Here is a 19,045-nt window from a genome sequence, read left to right as displayed (position 1 = left end):
CGGATCCCCCAAAAATGTTCCAAGCTCTTCATTTGTTCCTTCATTCTTTGTCTGCTATAAATACTGGTTTCTTTCACCAAACAACCTTCTTTCTCTCTCTAGAAAATATATGTACTGTATGAAATCTCTCTCTCTCTAAAATACCTCTATTGGGTGAAATCTCCATCTTTCTCTCTCTAGAGTACCTCTATTGCACGAAATCTCCATCTCTCTCTCTTTCTCTCTCTCTCTATTGTGCCATTTCAGTATCTTATAACAGATAACTTCAATCATCTTGCAAAAGAATCAATCCATGTTTAACATATCGGTGCATAGCAGATGTATGATCTACACAACAACTAAGAATTCATTGTAATTCTTATCAGAAATATGCATGTGCAAGGTGAGACATAACATCCAACTTATGAGGGAAATTTACTTCATTTCAATTGCTCTTTCAGAGTCGGTATGAGCCTCCCTCAATTACAGAAAGTATGAAGCTTGTTTGAGCATGACCAATTCAGGGTTAATATAGAATCTTGAGATTCTGAAACGTCAATATTGGGGTATGTTTCATAAACAGGGGCATAAACATCAATTTTATACGAAATTTCAATATAATTCCATAACAAACTTTGAAGTTAACATTCTTAGCTTTCATGTGATAGTAATTTGAGAGCATTTGGACCACATTTGGTCTGTCAAAAGCTTAAGGTAACAGAAGCAATAGTTCTGGAAGTTGCTGAGTTTGGTCATCAGTGACGTATTCTCATAATTTGATGTATAACTATTGATTTAGAAATAATTTCAAAATGCTTTCAACAAGTGACTTCAAAAGGACACATAGACCTTTCAAATAACAGTGGTCTGAAGGAAATTGAACTCCATTCGATCATTTAAAACTTATGAAAACAAGAACAAAAATTCTGAGTTTTCTGCATTCTGTCAACAATGGTAAATACACATACTTTGAAACACAACTCTTAAATTATACAGAATTTGGATAATGTTAAAACATGAAACTCATAGTAAACTCATGTATCTTTCAAATGGTTATGGTTATGAGTCATTTGGACTTCATTTGGTCAAACACAACCTTAGTGCAACTATAGTGATATTTCTGAAAATTTACACAATCTATCAACAGTGACATAGGTGCATAAAGTGTAGTATAACTTTCAAATTATTCAAAATTTCAATTGGACCCAAACATAAAGATTAAAATAGACTCAGAGACCTTTCTAATGGTGGTGATCTAATTCAGACACCATTTGATAGGTCAATCACGTGTTACAAAATCATGTATAGTCCCTGGATTTTCATGTCACAATCATAGCATGCCCTAAAGGTTTGTTCATAGCTTCCAACTTTCATTAGAAATCAGCATGCAATCTTTTTTAACACATAATAGATACTTATGCCCCTTTAATTCACAAGGTTCCCCCTTAATTCATAATAGATACATATTCCCCCTTAATTCATAAGGATAGAATTACGACCCCAAGGGAGAGGCTTTCACACAAATTTCAGCAACCGACCTTGCCCAGTGACCCAACAACAGAGATAGCAACCCGAAGACCATCAGCTCTTTAACAAAGAAGAAATAAAAGAAAAAAAATCCACGTCAAAATTAGCCCCAAATGGAATAAATTAGGAAAAAGAAAAAAATATGAACTCATTAAAGCAAAAAACATGATGAAAACTCCATATACAATATTATAACCTTCTTTGATCTTCTCTAGAGCAGCCGAGAGAGACTTTCTCCTTGTCCTTTGCAACCACTACACAATACAAGCACAAAGAAAAAAAGAAGCAAGAGAGATAATCAAAGGAACAAGAGTAAGATATAACTCTTACCAAGCCAGGGGGAAGTCATGTCAAGGGGCCAATGAAGCCAATTCAAATATAACTCTTACCACTCTAACATGAGAGACCCCCACAGTTGAGGTTGCTATGTGCTCAAATGTAAAGGCCAAAAGGTAATAAAACTTGATCAAGATGAAGTTGAAGTGCTTATGTAATGAACCAAGAAAGATTAGATTGCCATATGCTTATGCAAAGATAAAATGCTTATGCAATCATATCAATCTTTATAAACTCCTTCATAAAGAATATATTGACATTTGTTTAACCAAGTTTCCAAGCAGTTTCCATTAACATAATGACAACAAAAATAACTTAAAAGGGTATTGATTCCATTAACATAATGACAACAAAAAGAACTTAAAAGGGTATTGATTCCATTAATACAATGACAACAAAAATATTGAACATTTCATTAATTGGCTACTATGATAGAGTAGCTTCAATTGTACAAAAATAACTTAACATCAGTTTCAATCTCGATACTCAACTTATGTCTCAAAAGAGCTTCATACTTTTAAATTTACATTTGTTCCAAAAAAATACATCGGCTTTCACTTTCTTGACCTCAACCATTGGCCAACTTGCAATACCCTTACCCTTATCATTTTTGCTCTTTGTTCTCCTTTCATTTTCCTCATCAATCTCGATCTCTCTTTCCTTATCATTTTTGCTCTTCGTTCTCCTCTCATCTTCCTCATCAATCTCGCTCTCTCTTTTCTCATCTCCACCATCTCTCTCTTCAGTCTTGCATTTCTCATCAGTCTCGCGCTCGTTGTCGTCATCCCCACCATTTGTCTCCTCGCTCTCGTTGTCGTCATCCCCACCATTTGTATCCTCGCCCTCACATCCACCATCTCCTCGGCATGATCAATAAGAATGTTCTGCACTAACAAATCGTGGGTCGCCTGTACTAAACCTCTCTATTCCCCTACTAATACTTCACCACCAAGTGCAGCTTGTAGCATCCCTATACAGGTTAATCGCTGCAAGTTGATAATAAAAATCATAGAAATAACTGCTTTGAATAGATAATTAATTTAAATCAATAAAAACTAAAATATATTAATAAAATAATATACCAATATCCTCTCGTCATCATGGCCTGCGAGGGGGGAGGGTATTTGATTGCGACTGTGAAGGGGGGCACAAGGGAGTATTTCCATATCTATGAGTGAACATGTTATACCAGGCCATATAATCCTTTGTAGGCATTCCACTATATTTATCTGTGGCTGCCTTGACAACATTGCGTTCTCGTTGCCGCCAGTCGCTTATCTCGCTAGCTAACTCATCACTCCAAGTAGTGGGGTGTAGACCCCCCTTCTCCCTCCTCGCCCACTTAGGAGGCCCCACGGGAATAACTTGTGACTTTCCAAATTGCCGCAGCAAACGATCCGGCATATAATACTCTGCAATGTGTAAACTTATCAGATATGACCGGCACAACGCATTCTCTTTACTAAGCGTATCTAGTGGGGTGTACTCATATGGTTGGTTACCAATTCACCTACAACAATAATATAACACAACAACGTTAATGGGTCTTTGCATTAAACACTATCAATTGAAATGTCTTAACCTTAATCATGTCACTTACAACAAAAACATAACACTAACAATATCAATTAAGATGTCCTCAAATATTGTTAATGGGTCTTTGCAATGTGGATGTTTCTTACACTTGCAAGCTCTAGGCATTTCTATGGTGATAGTTTTAGGTTTGGTGCCTATAGCTGGGAAATGTTCATAGATCCAACACTGCATAAAAAAAAAATAGAAGTATTAGTTTTCCAAGCCAAAAAGACTGCAAATATGAAAATATTGACGCAAATATGTAAATATGTAAAAAAAAGTAGAAGTATTACCTGTAGTAGTATTGTTGACCCACTAAAATGCGTATCCCCATGCATGACTTTAGACAATGAACGATATAGGAAGGCAAGTGTTGTTGCACCCCATGCGTACTTCCTAGCCTCCTCGAGATCTCGAAACAGTTGTACGTAACTTGTAAGCGTTGACCCTTGAGATGCGTCGGCAAATATCGTTGTGCCTACCAAATATAGCAGATATGCTCGAGTGTGTTGAAGGAGTTTTAATTTGGAAGGTTTTTTTTATAGTTGTCCAAATTTCGTCCTCAACCAAGTATGCTTAAGACGAAATAAGCTATCACCTTTAGGGCAATCTCCTAAATACTCCATGAGAAAAACCTTGTAGTCTGTAGGTCTGATGCCGGTTACAGGCTCTCCTGTCATAGGTATCCTCAATATATGTCACACATCGTACAAGGTTAGAGTCATCTCACTAACAGTCAAATGTGCAATAGTTGTCACCTTGCACCATTTCCCCATGAAGGCCCTCAATAAACTACGATCGATACTAGAGACTCTAATGTTAATTAATGAGCTCAATTTGGTCTTCTCGACCAAAGGTACTTGTCATTGATCTAGGTCCCATTTTCTTAAGGTTTTAGTTGATTCATTAATATGGACATTTTTTTATCTGAAATGAAGTTCAATAAGAAATGACATATATTAGTTATAAACAATATAAGAGTTATCTAATAAATGTAAATCATGGAGTATAGTAAATAGACTATCGTACCTTTTCCATTTGATCGAACAAAGTGGATGGGTCCCTTGTTCTTCTTAACAGTTTCGGGTCTTGCATCATTAAATCTATTTATATTATTAGAGTTTTATATGTGCACATCACATCAATTAAGAGGATATGATGGTTGATGCCAAATCTTGATGCAACAATAAAAAGTATATCAACAATAATAGGATGGTTGATGCCAAATTTGGATGCAACAATAAGAAGACTATAAAAAATAAGAAGTCTATCAACAATAGGATGGTTGGTGCCAAATCATTGGGCCATAAGCCATATGTCCTTCCAACCCAAATCAGCAATCAATAAAGAGCCTATGTGTATGCAAATTCCTTTAACTATAGATAGGAAGCAAAAACAAACAAGGAACCATTTCCTAGATAAATTGATCAAATAATAGCTCATGAATCAAGTCACATGGTATAAGACAACAAGGAAAACGAATGAAATAAAAAATATTGTTAGTTTAATCCCAAAAAACTACAAACACATCCAACTACACTACAAAAAAACATATACAAATGCACTCATACAGAGCACATAGGAGGGATGCATGCACTCAAAACATGTGGGGAACTAGAAAGTAGAAAGTACTACTTTTACATACACTTTTCCTTTAATTCAACACATTTCATTCATATGGAAAAACCTTGAGAGTGTACGTTCAAGGCTTCAATCCAAACCCACTCTTCATATAGAAAAAAAGAAAATACTTCATGACACTTGCAAGAGAGAAAGAGAGAGAAGCACATTCAAAAGCAAGAAAGAAAGAAAAAAAACATAAAAGCATGATACTGAAAGAACACACTCCAAACAGCAGTACAGTAGAAGAATACATACCAAACTGCTCTACAATGAAAAATAAAAGACACTTGATGCAGTAAAGAGAGAGATCATGAGCAAGCAGCAAAGCAATGAGGTGCACTTGCTAAAGCAACATACACCAAAGTAATCTGGTGCACTTGCCATTGTATATTAAATAGGAGATTAAGCAATTATATACTAAAATTTTCAGGCTCTCTGTTGCTCAACCTTTTGAATTAATATAATATTGTTAAATATTGACAGATAATAACATACATAAAATTCTCTTTGATCCTATAATGTAGAAAATGATATTAAAAGAAAAACAATTCACAAATTATCATGTCCTTATCCAACATTGAAATATATATATATATATATATATATATATATATATATATATATATATATATATATATATATATAAGTATGTGCCCCAAACATGATGCTTCACAAATTAAAAAGTGGGTGCTACAAATAAGAAAGACCAAATAAAAAACACCAATATTTCCTTGTGCCTTCAAATAGGTACTTTACATGTTGCCCTGTTATGACATGTTCCTTTGCACCGACTACAATAAATAGCTCGCACCGGTACTTCCTACGACTTGATGCGCTTCTTTTTAGGTCGGTCAGGGGAGCGTCCTGAGTAAGTTGGAAGTACTCTTACTTCCTCTGGAGGATGCTGTCTATGTAAACTATGCCCAGATAAGTTGATCAAGGTAATTGGCATGATAGGTACGGAATATGTTTCATAGAATTTTGTAACTGTGAAATATTCTTCACAATAGTAAACAAGATCCCTATTCATTGCTTGAAGGGCTTTACAAGCATGCTTACAAAGTAAACCTGTTATTTGACAACCCCAGCATTCACATTCTCGTGCAATAATATTTATTGTATAATTCATGTGATCACCCCTTGCTTCATACACTGCTCCATTTTATGCCACAGTTACGCTCACGGAAAGGGATTGCTTAATGATTTTTTTTAATTTGCTTTGTGCTTGCAAGGTAAGTCTTGTATTCCATGTTTCTGTTTTCAAACTGCGAGTGGCCATTAGTTTCATGATTTGTCTCCTAATCAAGTCAACACACTAGAGAATTGGCATATCTCATGCTTCTAAAATCCACTTATTATATGACTCAGCCACATTGGTTATTACTTGGTCATATCGATTACCACTTAAATGCGTCCTCAAAAAGTGATCTAATTTCTATTATCTTATCAAAATACTCTTGCTGCCTATATGCTCTATATGCTCCGATAAAGGCATATACAACTGCCTTTTTAACATCGTTAGGTATGTGTTTTACATCCTTCTTAAAATTCTCCACTAAATGACGCTCACAGAAGGCATGATGAGCATTATCAAAAACTTGACATACAGTATCAACTACACCAGGGTGTCTATTTGACAAAAATATGATTTCACAATCCGCCCCAATATCAATCTTTAGATATTTCAGAAACCATAATCAGTTATCTATACTTTCGGCATCCACAATTGTGAATGCAACGAAAAACATTTGTCCATCTCCATCGAGTGAGTTGGCAGCAAGTAGAGTCCCAAGTATCATGCCTTCAGTGATGTCTCATTGAGAAATATAAGTGGACGACATCCATTTTTGAAGCCATATATTGACCCATGAAAGCTTAAGAACAATCGACGAAATCTACCTCCCAATCATAGTTGTCCTGTCGCATAATTACCAGGATTCGTCTCAGTCACACGGTTTAAATATACTGGTAACTGGTTGTATGCTTCCTCTTGCGAACCATGCATGTCTTTGATGGTCGTTTCTTTGTTTCACCAAGCCTTCCAATAGGGTACTTCTAACCCATAATCTCGAGACAAATCACCCATGATTTCTCTAGCCTTGTAATGCGTAGTGTCACTTAATTTATCTTTGATTAAGGAGGCAACAAATTTCCGTGACGCTCTTCTCTATATATCATTGCTTGTCCCAATATTACATGAGTAATCTTTTATCCATGTTTTGATTTGAAAAATATCCATCGTGCCAAACTTCCCAGCATATATCTCCATTTGCATCTATCACCTTTGCATTTTTCCCTTATATGATACCCCTCATTTTTAACAAGACGTTATGCGAAATGGTTTACTATAACAAACTTGCTAAGTGTTTTTCATAAATCTTCTAAAGATTCAAACTGTTGTCCTACCCCAACAAGCACATCCTCCCATGTGCTAAGTAACCTTGATGCATTGCTTTATTCAGAACCAAATACCAATACATTTGAAGGTTGTGGGGGTCTAACCTCTTCGATTGCCATAGTATTATGTGAAGTACTTCCACAACTACGTTCACTCCCATGGAATACATATACTAACACTTGATTCTCGCCTTCATGGATATTCAACATTCTAACAATATCATCGTCAATAAATAGGTTTACCATAAATTTTATATCTATCAGGACAAAATACTTCAGTGATATCACGTGCAGGTCAAGTAAGAAACTCTCTGCTACGTACTTTCGTATGTCATCTAACTTAGTTCTACAATCAGTAAAAAAGGTAAATGCATCACCACCAATATAATCAAAAGTCCCATCGCCACTTGTTTGGAGTTCTCCACCGAAAATGCAATAAATTAATCTATTATCACCCATTTTCTCTTGTCCTGTACAATATTTGTAATATCTTACTCCATACATTGCATATACAACATTTTAAATACTAGCCTCGAACTTGCCCTATGCTTATTGTGTTTTAATGATAATTTATATTTTAACAAGAGCTTGACAAATATTAAAAAAGCTTTATAAAACAAGAATTGGTCCTAAATTTTAACATAAGAAAGATGATGGATTATCATCTACAACTTCTACAAAATGCAATACAAATAACCTAAAAGTTATTACCATCAATCACATCTATATCTTAAAATAACAAATACAAATAAAATGACAATATCCATAACAACTTAAGAAAATAGATTCAATACATCTTAAGCCATTTATCAGTCCATTCTTTCAATTGTCATTGACAAATTAAATTTTAACAAGAGCTACGCAAATTTTACAAAAGATTTTTGTAAACATGAATTGCTACTAAATTTAAACAAACTAAATAATGTAGATCAACATCTATAAGATCAACATAATATAAAAAAAAATAAAGCCAAACTTTACTATCACCAATAACATTCATACCGTAAAATAACAACAGAGAGACATTGACAATACCTACAACAAATTAAGAATAAAAATGCATCTTAAGAATTACCTATCCATTCCTTCAATTGTCAATGACAATTTCAATACAGCCAATATGGCCAAATAAAAAACCCAACAGCAGAATTTAGGGAAAGGTTCTCATCCACATTTTCATAAGAAACAACATAAATTTTAACACAAGTAACAAACTTTTGATTCACATTTTCACTTCATGTCATTAACAAATACGTTTTCACTTGCCAATCTCTAACCCCAAAGTGAAAGTTTCAACATAAATACTAAAAGCAATATTTTGAAATATTAAATTGAATTATTCTTTCATACTTGGGCCTCAAAAATCGACCTCGACCTGTATTAGGTCTTGTTTCAATATAGCTATGCTATGTGGGACCTTCGTAAAGACTCGTGGGACCTTCTTGTGTAGAGAAAGAGAGCTTTTTGGGACCTTTCTATAGAGACGAGACTTTCGATTGTAAAGAGATGGAGAGAAAAACTAGGAGAGTGACACCCTCGATGGAGATATTCGATTTTAGAGAGAGAGGGAGATAAAAAATAGATATTTTGTCGCAGAAGTGAATGGGTAGGGCCTAGAGAGAGATTTGATTAGCGTGAGGAAGCCAATGGAGAGAGAAAGAAATTTGTGGAGAGGGAAAACCGTGAGGAAGCTAATGGAGAGGGAAATCCGGTGGGAAGAAGAGGTGAGGAAGAAGCTTAGGAAAATATAGAAAACTGTGAGGAAGAAGCAATGGTGGTGAAAGAGAAAGCTGTAAGCCGGCCATGAGCCTTGAGCAAGAAGCCGTCAGCGTCAGGAAAAGCTGTGAGCCGGCCATGAGCCTTTTGGGTTGGCGGTTTTAGTAAGGAAAGTTGATTTTTTAAAAAGAAGAGTAAAAAAATGTTAAGGTGGGGGTAGAAGGTCTAAAAAGCTCATTTTGAGAGATTTTTAGTAATTTTCCAAAAATTTATATAAAGTTGCAATCTTAAACTGAAGACTAATGAGCCTCAAAAATCCATACCAAAAAAAAAAAAAAAATTTGTTTTAATGTTGCAAAACTTTCTAATTAATCATCTGATATCGAGATATAAGAATATATATATAAAAAAAAAGAAAAGATTTTGAATGCAAGAAATAGTACACTTCCAACACATTATCTACATAGTCTATTTTTAGGATTTTCATATGTTTATAGATCTACTTGATTTCAACTATTTTTAGAGTTTAAATTTTTACAATTAAATATAAAAATATATTTTGAGATAATCCTAACAATTTTTTACATCAAAATTATATATTATGATAAAATTTAGATGTGCACCTTAATTGGATGGTTTAAGGTTGTAACCTTGTAGAAACCACACCCTTTTTTATTTTTCATCTAAAGATATTGTAATCATTATTGATCATTAGATGTAAAATTAAGTAGTTAAAAATATATCCTAGATTGGGCATAAAATCTAAAATAATTTTTTTTGAATGTTGTGGCTCATTTTAATCTATTGTATCATAGAAGTTAGGCACACTTAGGAAAGGAGTCCAAGCTTAATTGGTTAGCACTTGACAATTTGCAATGCTACATCGTATGCTCAATTCCTACCAAGGGTAGAGCCCTCTCCCCATTTACTCACCCAAAAAAATAAAAGTTAAGCACACCTTAAGAACTCACCAAAAACGGTCATTAATGATTCAGAAAAATCTTTCAATTAATCATCTGGACTTCAAGACATAAGATATCAAGTCTTATAAATAATGCATCTTGTAGTATATTATCTAAATTGCTTGTTTTCAAGATTTTCAATTAGGGTGCAGTTGGCATACGGATGCATCCGCAGCTGTAGAGGTAAGGTGCACCTTCAAATTTTATCATGGTATATAATTTTGATGTAAAATGTTCTTAGGATTATCTCAAAATCTATTTTTATATCTAATTATAAAATTTTAAATTTCAAAAATTGCTAAAATCAAGTAGATTTATAAACATATGAAAATCTTGAAAATGGACGGGGTAGATAATATGTTGTAAAATGCACTATTTATGAGACTTAAAATCTTTTTTTTTTCATGGTCATACATCTTGATATCGAGATGATCAATCAAATGGTTTTTCAATATTAAAACTACCTTTTCCGATGATTTTTGAGGTGCATCCGTAGTTCTACATTATAAGCTTGCATCCTTATGTAAACTTTTTCCTTTCAATTATTCATAGATCTGCTAGATCTACACTATATGAAACTTTAAATTTTATATTTAGAGATGAAAATAGATTTTCATATCATCATAGGGATTTTTGGCACTGAAAGATCTTTTGATACCATTTGGAGGTGAGTCTTAGTTTGATTTCTTAAAATGGAAAGCTTAAACAAACCTCCCCCATAATTTATATTGCTACCTTAGGTTAAAGCACCAAGTGCTAGCCCTTGCACTCTCTAAATTTTTTAAAATATAATATATATTTTATATAACCAACCATTCAAAATAATAACCTGATTATTTTCAGTAGATTTTCGATTAGAATCAGGCAATTTCAATTTGGATCGCCAATTTTTAAAATATTGATAGTTATTAGTCGAGGTGTGTGTTAATACCAAAGTAGTTAAGCAAACAATGATTTAATAACTCATTGTTGTAATAATGTTGGGAGGCCATATCCCTGATGTTACATTGAGGTAACAAATGGGGGAAAGAAATGGTCAGCACAATATTAAATTTTTTTTTTTAAAAAAAACCGATAGTGTTATTGAATGGTCTGTACAGTAAATGACAAAAGTAATAGCTACTCAACAAAATACTTACCCCAAAAAAAATAGCTACTCAACCAAATAATCATTACATGGTTAACACCTGTGATATTGCATTTCAAAATTTAGAAAACTAAATATGAAATGTAGAACTCATGATTATTTTTCCAAAATATTCGTAATGATAATCGTTATTTAGAAAAGGGTGCGGTTTGAGGCTCAAAACAAAGCACATCTTCCCATAGTGTTGAGAAATGTGGTTTCGAAAATCTTTGTGATAGCTTTAAAATAATGTTTTCATATTTAATTATAAATTTTAAAGCTGTAGATCGAGCATATATATGAACATTTGAAAATCTTGAAAATTGAAATGCATTACAAGATACACTATTTTCAAAATTTTAAATCCATTTTTCTCTTATGTCCATGTATCCTGATGTGGAGATGATTAATTTGAGGATATTTGAGCATCTAAACAACCTTTTTTAGTGAAATTTTTGAGGTGGACTCTAAATTGATTGTTTAGAACCTTAGCTCCATATGAAATTTTTCTTTAGGAAAAAGCAGAACTTTTCGTATAATGTGTGTGGGTTTACGTATGCTTATGATTGCTCTTATTCCTAATTTTCTTTTCCTTTTTACTTATTTTTCTTTATTTCTTTTTTCGGTTAAACACCTATTCATGGTTGTTGAGAATTGAGACTTTCTTGATTGACCCAACTCGTCTATTGTAAGCAAATCGATTTCAAAAGACCCAAACTACAACCCAAACACCAGGGCATTTGCAAGTATGGGTGGTTCTCACTAATCGAACTACATCCACATGCAATCAACAATGAGATAATTTAATTATCATAGAACAATCACAACATTAGGTAAATACAATAGTTACTTTACAATCCGCAAAGCACTATACATTCTCATTCATGTTGCCACGAAACAACCATCGAGCCAACTTCCATTGTCGACTCCATCACTAAGACTCCGCCTATAATGAATGAAAATTAGAAAATAGGCCAAAATGGTAATGAATTAGAAAATAGGTCAAAATGGTAATGATGTTTTTTCCCAAAACATCCAATCTCAACCTCAATAAATACTCTCCCTCACCAAAAATAACCCCTTTATCTATCTACAAAATGGTGTAGAAAGTCTCTACTTAAAATGGTTTCACAGGAACTAAAAGGGAAAAGTTTATATAAGGTTGCAACCTTAAAATGTAGAATTACAGATACACCTCAAAAATCTATCGGAATGATCATTTTAATATTGAAAAATCCTCTATTTAATCATCTCGACATCGAGATGTATGAATATAAAAAAAAAATATATATTTTTGAGTCTCATAAATAGTGCATCTTGCAACACATTATCTAGGCTGTCCATTTCCAAGATTTTCATATGTTTATAGATCTCCTTGATTTTAACTATTTTTGGAGTTTAAAATTTTCTAATTAGATGTGAAAATAGATTTTAAGATAGTCCTAAGAATTTTTTACAACAAAATTACTTGTTACGATAAAATTTGGAGGCGCACCTTAATTGGATTGTTTGAGGTTGCAACCTTATAGAAACCGCACCCATGCCCCTTTATCTATCTACAAATGGTATATACTACTCAAAATGGTTTTGCAGTAACTAAAATACCCTTCAATAAAAATATAATTTTTATCAGAGGTGATTTTAAATAACTGACCCAACAATGAGATGGCAGCCTTTAGCCTACCTTGCCGAACTTGGCTCCTACTTACAACGTAAATATGAAGAGATCTCAGATGAAACCTTCCTAATTTTATGCTTTTAATTGTTAAAATTAAAGATCGGTAAAGAAAAAATTAAACTTAATCATTATATTAAACTAAAATTGAAGGAAAAGAAAGTAAAACTTATCTCCCCAATCTTATTGGCTCAGTACACGCGAAGATTCGGAGATGGTGCCTGTATCAAATCGCAGGTTGTTAATACATATCTCCTTCTCTTTTTTTGAAAAAAGGCATAGGGCATATTCATCCTAGGGCTTTTGGTTTGCTTAGAGCATTTTCTTCATAAGACTTTTAAATTTGAAATTAGAGTCTTGAAATTGTAGAGAATAAGCTTAAGGTTTACCTATGGTTAGGATTTTCAGGATTTAGGCTAAGCGTGAGGGTTTTTTAAGGCTTTTTTTAAAGATTTTCTAGGATTTTTAGATCTTTAGTTTCTAGGGTTTTTATAATATTCTCAATTATATATATTTTTATAGATTTATGGATTGTATGGATTTTCCCAGGGTTTTTGGCTATTTTCCTAATTTTCTAGTCTTTCTCATTCATGAGGGATTTTATAAGGTTTTTCTAAGATTTTCTGGATTTTATAGGGATTTTTTGAATTTCTAAGATTTTTCTATATTTTTTGGATTTTATAGGATTTTCTTGTGATTTTTGAGAATTTTGGATGATTTAATTATGGACGGTTCGGGGGTTTATATAGGGTCGGGTTCTATGTTTCGCCTAAGAAATATTCCCTTACTTCCTAGGGTTTCACTAGCTACAATGCATATAAGGACCAACCCAAAAGCTACATGAAACGCCTGAAATCTTTTAAAATTGCACACAAGGGCCAAAATAGAATTTTCGAGCACAAAATTATTCAAGCCATAACTTCCAAATCGTATACCAGATTTGAGTGATTCTTCAACTATTAGAAAGTTTGTGATCTCCTCTATAATTTGCAGTCAAGTTTGATCCAATTTGAGTGATTTTTAGGAGTCTACAAGAATAGGACTTTAAGGTAATGAGTTTTAGGTTTCTAAGTATCAGGCTGATGTTCGGGTAAGTATTTTATGTTTATTAGGCTCAAGTATCTAGGATTAGTAGTTTGGTTTATTACTTTGATTGTTTAAGGTTGGAACCTTATATAACTGCACCCATGTTTATTATTAATCTAATTATTAAGATAATGACACGGCTAGCATGCGGCCAAGCCCACACATGTAGAAATGCGGGATTGGCAAGAAATATATATTTTTAATATAATTTGATTTTAATTTTTAGGGAATATATAATCTTTAACATGGAGATCAAGAATACAAAAAAATAAATAAATTTTGAAAACTAGAAATAAGAATTATATTAAAAAAACATTTGGACCATTAGTTACAGTTGTTTTTAAATAGACCACGGATTTGATAATCCATCTTTAAGATGGATGTTTTATATCTCTGGACCGTTTATTGTGCAAATGCGGTTAAGCCCGCATGAAACAATCGTTCATAAGATAATGTCTCACATTGATCGCTTATATTATTGAGAGAGATCAATATGATACTAGCATTTTTTATGATGAATTTCTTTATTTACACTTAATTTGTGGGAAATATTTAGATTTTTTATTATGTTATTTGTTTGCTCATCCCCTCTCCCCCCTCTTTCTCCATGTGAGATATGTGTGAGTTGTTGAGCCAATTTTAAATGAAAAAATAATATGTGCATCAGGGGACACACTTAAAAAAAAACATCCCCTGACATTTGTACCATCCAACTTGGAGATGGACGTTAGAAAATGGTAGCCTTGCAAAAATTTAAAGGACCTGGTTTTTATGCGGCCAAACCCACATATGTAGAAATATGGGCCTCTTAATAAATCTATTTTTGAGATGAATTTTAAGACTTAATTTTTAAAGATGCAGATCATGAATATGAATAAATAAATAAATTTTAAAACCTAGAAACAATAATTCTAATAAAAAAACATTTGGACCGTTAGTTTCTATTGTTTTTAGATAGAACACCTACTTGCATCAGTCTTTAAGATGGATTCTTTACACTTTCTGGAATGCATATGTAGAAATGCGGTCCAGCCTGCACGAAACAATTTTCCAAATTTAAAAACTATGGTGTTAAAACTATGTCAAAAAATTTGTATTTTTATTTTAATTTTTTTTTTTCAGGTTCCTATATATCATGGTTGACATTTTCGTTCCCTCAAATTTTGAATCCAACATCTAGATTTTGGATAGAATACTTATGTGAATAGACCAGTCGGCCAGCTCATAGAAACCTTGTCCTTCTTATATTGACTATTGAAACTGAAAATATATTTGTACACAATTGTATAATTGTCATGTTCAAAATTCTCAAATAAACAAAAGGTTTTAGGATTTGTTAGGAAGTAGACAACATCCACATCATCGATACTAAACCTTTTGTAGCAGATGATGGATGGTTGAGATAGAATTTAAGCACTGTTTACCATCCGCTAACTCATTTCATGTCATGCACTGGTGGGACGTTTTTTTCAAAAAGAAAATTTAGGAACTACTTTAAGAACTAGTAGATGAATATATTTAAAAGAAATTTGAAATTTCTAACCTTTAGATCTGTCTTATTAAAATTTGGATGGTCTCTATTCAATCTCAAAACTTTTTTTTATTTTTCAGTGCATAAAAGATACAATTACGATTTTTTTTATTGACGCTAATGAGTTAAAATATCTGTGGATTTTTCACATGCCAAAAGATGTTATACTCCCGTAGGAATATACTATCCATTTACTCCCTTGGATAAAATCCCACTTAGCATTAATTTTAAGACCCAAAATTTTGGGGACTAAGGGGAAAATACAAAAAAATCCTTATTTTTTTAAAAATTAAGCAGTAGGTCAGTCCCCTTCAGTTCTTTTCCTAGTTTGCCTATTTGATGTTGTTTTTTGGTTTTTCTAAACGTAGAGTTGTGACTTGTGTTTTTGGGCACTTTTGGACCTGTAGACTTAATTATCTTATCGGACCGCTCTAAAATGGACAATGTTGAAGACATCAAACTGATCTAGAAATTCCCAATCCAGTATGTGGTCTGAGATTTGGGACCTCGGATTGGTGTCATTGTGGCCTAAGGCCTTAGTTCTAGACTAGTTCGATAATTAGGACATCGGATTGGTTCTAAAGTGCCTTAAAACACAAGACACAACCCTACATCTGGAAAAAGTAAAGGCCAGTTTTTCTACTTCATTTGGTAAACATTCTCGTCTTATTTTATTATGTCGACTTATTTTATTATGTTGGTAAACTACTTCGACATATAATTTCGTTGATTTGTCAAAAAACCCCCTACCTGAAAAGTGTTGTCAACCATGCCCCATCTTTGCCTTTTTGTCACATCGACCCCGAAACAAACAAAATGCAAAGGAACATTTATTAGATCCATCTTCTGCATCGCCTCTTCTCCTCGGACTGAGAAACAGAGAGAGCGTTTCTAGAGAGAGAATTTGGACACCCCTTTTAGAGAGAAAAAGTAGAGAGAAAGAGCAGATCCTCTTCAAGAGAGAAAAACATAGAGAGCCTTTAGATCCCATTCCCTTTCTGATTTTATAGGTCCAGAGAGAGAGAGAGAGATGTCATGGGTTGTAAGGTCTCTAGCCTCCCCTTGTCATGGACGACCCACAATCCTCAGAAGAAGGAACGATAGACTCCTCCTCTCCTCCATCAAAGGGCGTCAAAGAAGATCTCCCTCAACTGACCAAAACCTTCACTTGCCTCTCCTAACCACAACCACTTCTTCTTCATCGGAGGGCCCTTCTCAAAACCCTAACCCTAATCCAAACCCTGATTCATTGAACCTTAGCGCTGATACGAACCCTAACCCCAATTCTCCTGAGAGCAGAGAGGCGAGAGAGGAGAGAGAGAGGGCTTTGTCACTGAGAGAGACAGAGGGCTTTGTCACTGAGAGAGACAGAGGGCTTTATCACTGATAGCATGATAGCAGAGAGGCGAGAGAGGAGAGAGAGAGGGCTTTGTCACTGAGAGCAGAAAGGCGAGAGAGGAGAGAGAGCAAATAGACGATAGGGAGTTAGGGAGCAGAGATGGTTGAGACAGTGTGAGGCGAGAGAGAGCAGAAGAGGCGCCGAAGGAGACGAAGGACAAAGGGCGCACTTTCATCCGAATAAATTCAAGTCTAACTTGAATTTTTTGGATGGTAATTTTTGTTTTGAGAAGAGTTTTTTTTTTTTCTTTTAACCTACAAAAATGGTAAAATCGTGCGGTTGTCCGAGCAGTCAAAGTCTGATTTATAAGATTTTTAGATTGTAATTAAAACATATTTTAATTTTTGGTACATCCAAACTGACTCTAAAACGTAAAATAAAAATTGGTTTGATATTGGCAACAAGCCAAGGGCCAAATTGGCAAAAATAAAAAACCATAGGAAGACCGACCTTCTGTGTAATTTTTAAAGAAGTACGGATCTTTCTATATTTTTGAGATCATGTTTGTATCTGCATCTAATTTTTCCTTAGTTTTAGGACTCCAAAATTTAGGACATAAATTCTTCAACCCATATATTAATTTTAATAAAAAATTCCTAATTGTATCCTATATATTTATATTTTAAGATGATGAAATAAAGCTCAAATTTCAATTTTTTTTCTCCTGTCCCAAAATTTCGGAAGGAGAAAAATCCTCCACGCAGGTCTTTTGACCGAGGGACTTGAAGTAAACTATGCTCCAGAGGGAGCATAGTATATGTGCTCTTATACATGTATCATACACCGTCGCTTTATGGTAATAGTTTGGTCTCCCTCCGGCCACTGTTGAAAGTTGAAAGTTGCAGGTGAAGAGGCACCTCCTGGTCTCAAAATTGCGGGCATTTGGACGTCGGAGCTGGAGAAACCCAGAAGTGATCCCGCTCCATGGCTGCTACGCGGATTCTGGAAGTTCTGCTCCATTTCATGGCTGCTGCTTTCTTCTGTTTTGCGTGGGTTCACGCAAATGATCACAGGTCTCTCTCTCCTTTGTCAATAATCCCTTTCTCCTCTTCTCTGCTACTTGCTTCCACACTGATTGTTTTCCTTCCCGTTAAATATTGAACACAGTGATCTCCTCCATGTTTCTCTCTCTTGCGCATCACCATTTCTGTTTTGGTAATTTGAAAACAATGCAAAGTGAGGCTTTGGTGCTTTTCAGGTTAGAAGGGCGCTTGCTTATGTTCAGAGAGAAGAAGGGAAACTCCACCTTTGAGTGCACTCCTTCAGGCCCTTGCATCGCCTGCCAGTATTCTGAAAAGGTTGTCTCCTTTTCTTTTTGGTGGAAAGAAATAAATGTCTACTTTATCATCTTTCATTTTCTTTTTCTAATTTTAGTGATGGTTTCATGTGATTCATTGGCTACTTGTGTTGGAAATTGTGCAATTCTCATGGAAAAATTATTTCTTTATTGGTCATCTGTATAACAATGAAAAGATGTTTCTTTATTGACAATCAATAATGGATGACCCGTTCTTTTTGGTGCACAAGTTTTTGGAGCTTGTATGATTGATTTTGGTTTTGGGGCTTTATATTTAGTTGCAAATTATTGTTTCTTCGAATTTCAGATGGATATTTCCATAGGAGAATGGATATCCAGAATGAACGCCCTTTGTTGTCCAAAATATTAATAGTTCAGATTCATATTACCTGTATTTATTTTTTCTTCTGTCAAATCATCTTCTCAACTTCAGTTCTTTCATTGGTTTTACACAGAATGATGAGAAGTATCACTGCAGTGAAACTGGTTATCGCATTCCTATAAAATGTGCGGAAATTCATAATGGTTTCCACGAATCAAGCGGCACCACAATCCAAAAGGGCAGGTCCACTTTAGAAGAGAGTTACATGGATTCTTCTCTTCCAGTAAAAAAAAATAGCATCTCTTTTGTAACTTCAATGAGACATCTACGGTGGAGAAGATTGCTGGATGTTTCTTCCACAACGAAGGCCGTGGAGCAGAATTATCTTATGTTCAGGAGCTGTGTCCCCGCAGCTGATGAAGAGAGGCTGACTGTTCTAGGGTTTGAGGTTAGAACTTTTAGTCATGATTTACTTGATTCCATGTCTATTCCAT

The 19,045-nt window shown here is 34.1% G+C and overlaps 2 protein-coding genes, 1 long non-coding RNA gene and 1 pseudogene across 7 annotated transcripts in view; 1 reads left to right on the top strand and 3 right to left on the bottom strand.

The window, feature by feature from the left end:
- Positions 1-2,240: 2,240 nt before the first annotated feature.
- On the bottom strand, positions 2,241-5,601 carry LOC105421026 (protein MAINTENANCE OF MERISTEMS-like). 2 transcript variants are annotated; one of them, XM_088850016.1, is made up of 5 exons: positions 4,016-5,601; positions 3,711-3,895; positions 3,525-3,603; positions 2,925-3,352; positions 2,241-2,828 (listed from the first exon to the last, which is right to left on the bottom strand). In XM_088850016.1, exons 1-4 carry the CDS (start codon positions 4,095-4,097, stop codon positions 3,315-3,317), a joined length of 384 nt encoding a protein of 127 aa, XP_088706142.1. In that variant the 5' UTR covers positions 4,098-5,601; the 3' UTR covers positions 2,241-2,828; positions 2,925-3,314. The 2 variants fall into 2 exon arrangements, 1 of the variants encoding a protein (XP_088706142.1); XR_002281739.2 differs by having other exon boundaries at positions 2,925-3,254; positions 3,711-5,601.
- Positions 5,602-5,744: 143 nt separating this feature from the next.
- Positions 5,745-7,896, bottom strand: LOC148780074 (uncharacterized; annotated as a pseudogene).
- A 4,127-nt stretch (positions 7,897-12,023) lies between these two features.
- On the bottom strand, positions 12,024-17,130 carry LOC110007678 (uncharacterized). Of its 3 annotated transcripts, XR_016043044.1 has the most exons (3): positions 16,284-17,130; positions 14,970-15,035; positions 12,024-13,137 (listed from the first exon to the last, which is right to left on the bottom strand). It is a non-coding gene; the product is annotated as an uncharacterized LOC110007678 (long non-coding RNA). The 3 variants fall into 3 exon arrangements; XR_016043045.1 differs by lacking the exon at positions 14,970-15,035; XR_002281747.2 differs by lacking the exon at positions 14,970-15,035 and having other exon boundaries at positions 12,024-12,187.
- LOC105421018 (structural polyprotein) overlaps positions 16,327-19,045 on the top strand; it is a 24,582-nt gene continuing 21,863 nt past the window's right edge. The window contains exons 1-4 of one of the 2 annotated variants that reach the window (XR_016043043.1): positions 16,327-17,144; positions 17,778-17,945; positions 18,131-18,230; positions 18,685-18,999. Coding sequence is in view for 1 of the 2 variants with exons in the window: in XM_020670165.2 (XP_020525824.2) it covers positions 17,857-17,945; positions 18,131-18,230; positions 18,685-18,999 (504 nt within the window). In the remaining variant the exon portion in view is untranslated. The remainder of the gene's footprint in view (positions 17,145-17,777; positions 17,946-18,130; positions 18,231-18,684; positions 19,000-19,045) is intronic. The other variant, XM_020670165.2, reaches the window with a different exon arrangement.

The sequence above is a fragment of the Amborella trichopoda genome, chromosome 10 (genome assembly GCF_054954075.1).
Source record: "Amborella trichopoda isolate Santa Cruz 75 chromosome 10, AtrichopodaSantaCruz75HAP2 v2.0, whole genome shotgun sequence".
NCBI lineage: Eukaryota > Viridiplantae > Streptophyta > Magnoliopsida > Amborellales > Amborellaceae > Amborella > Amborella trichopoda.
The sequence above is the reverse complement of the archived record's forward strand: the minus strand, read 5'-3'. Positions and strand labels throughout refer to the sequence as shown.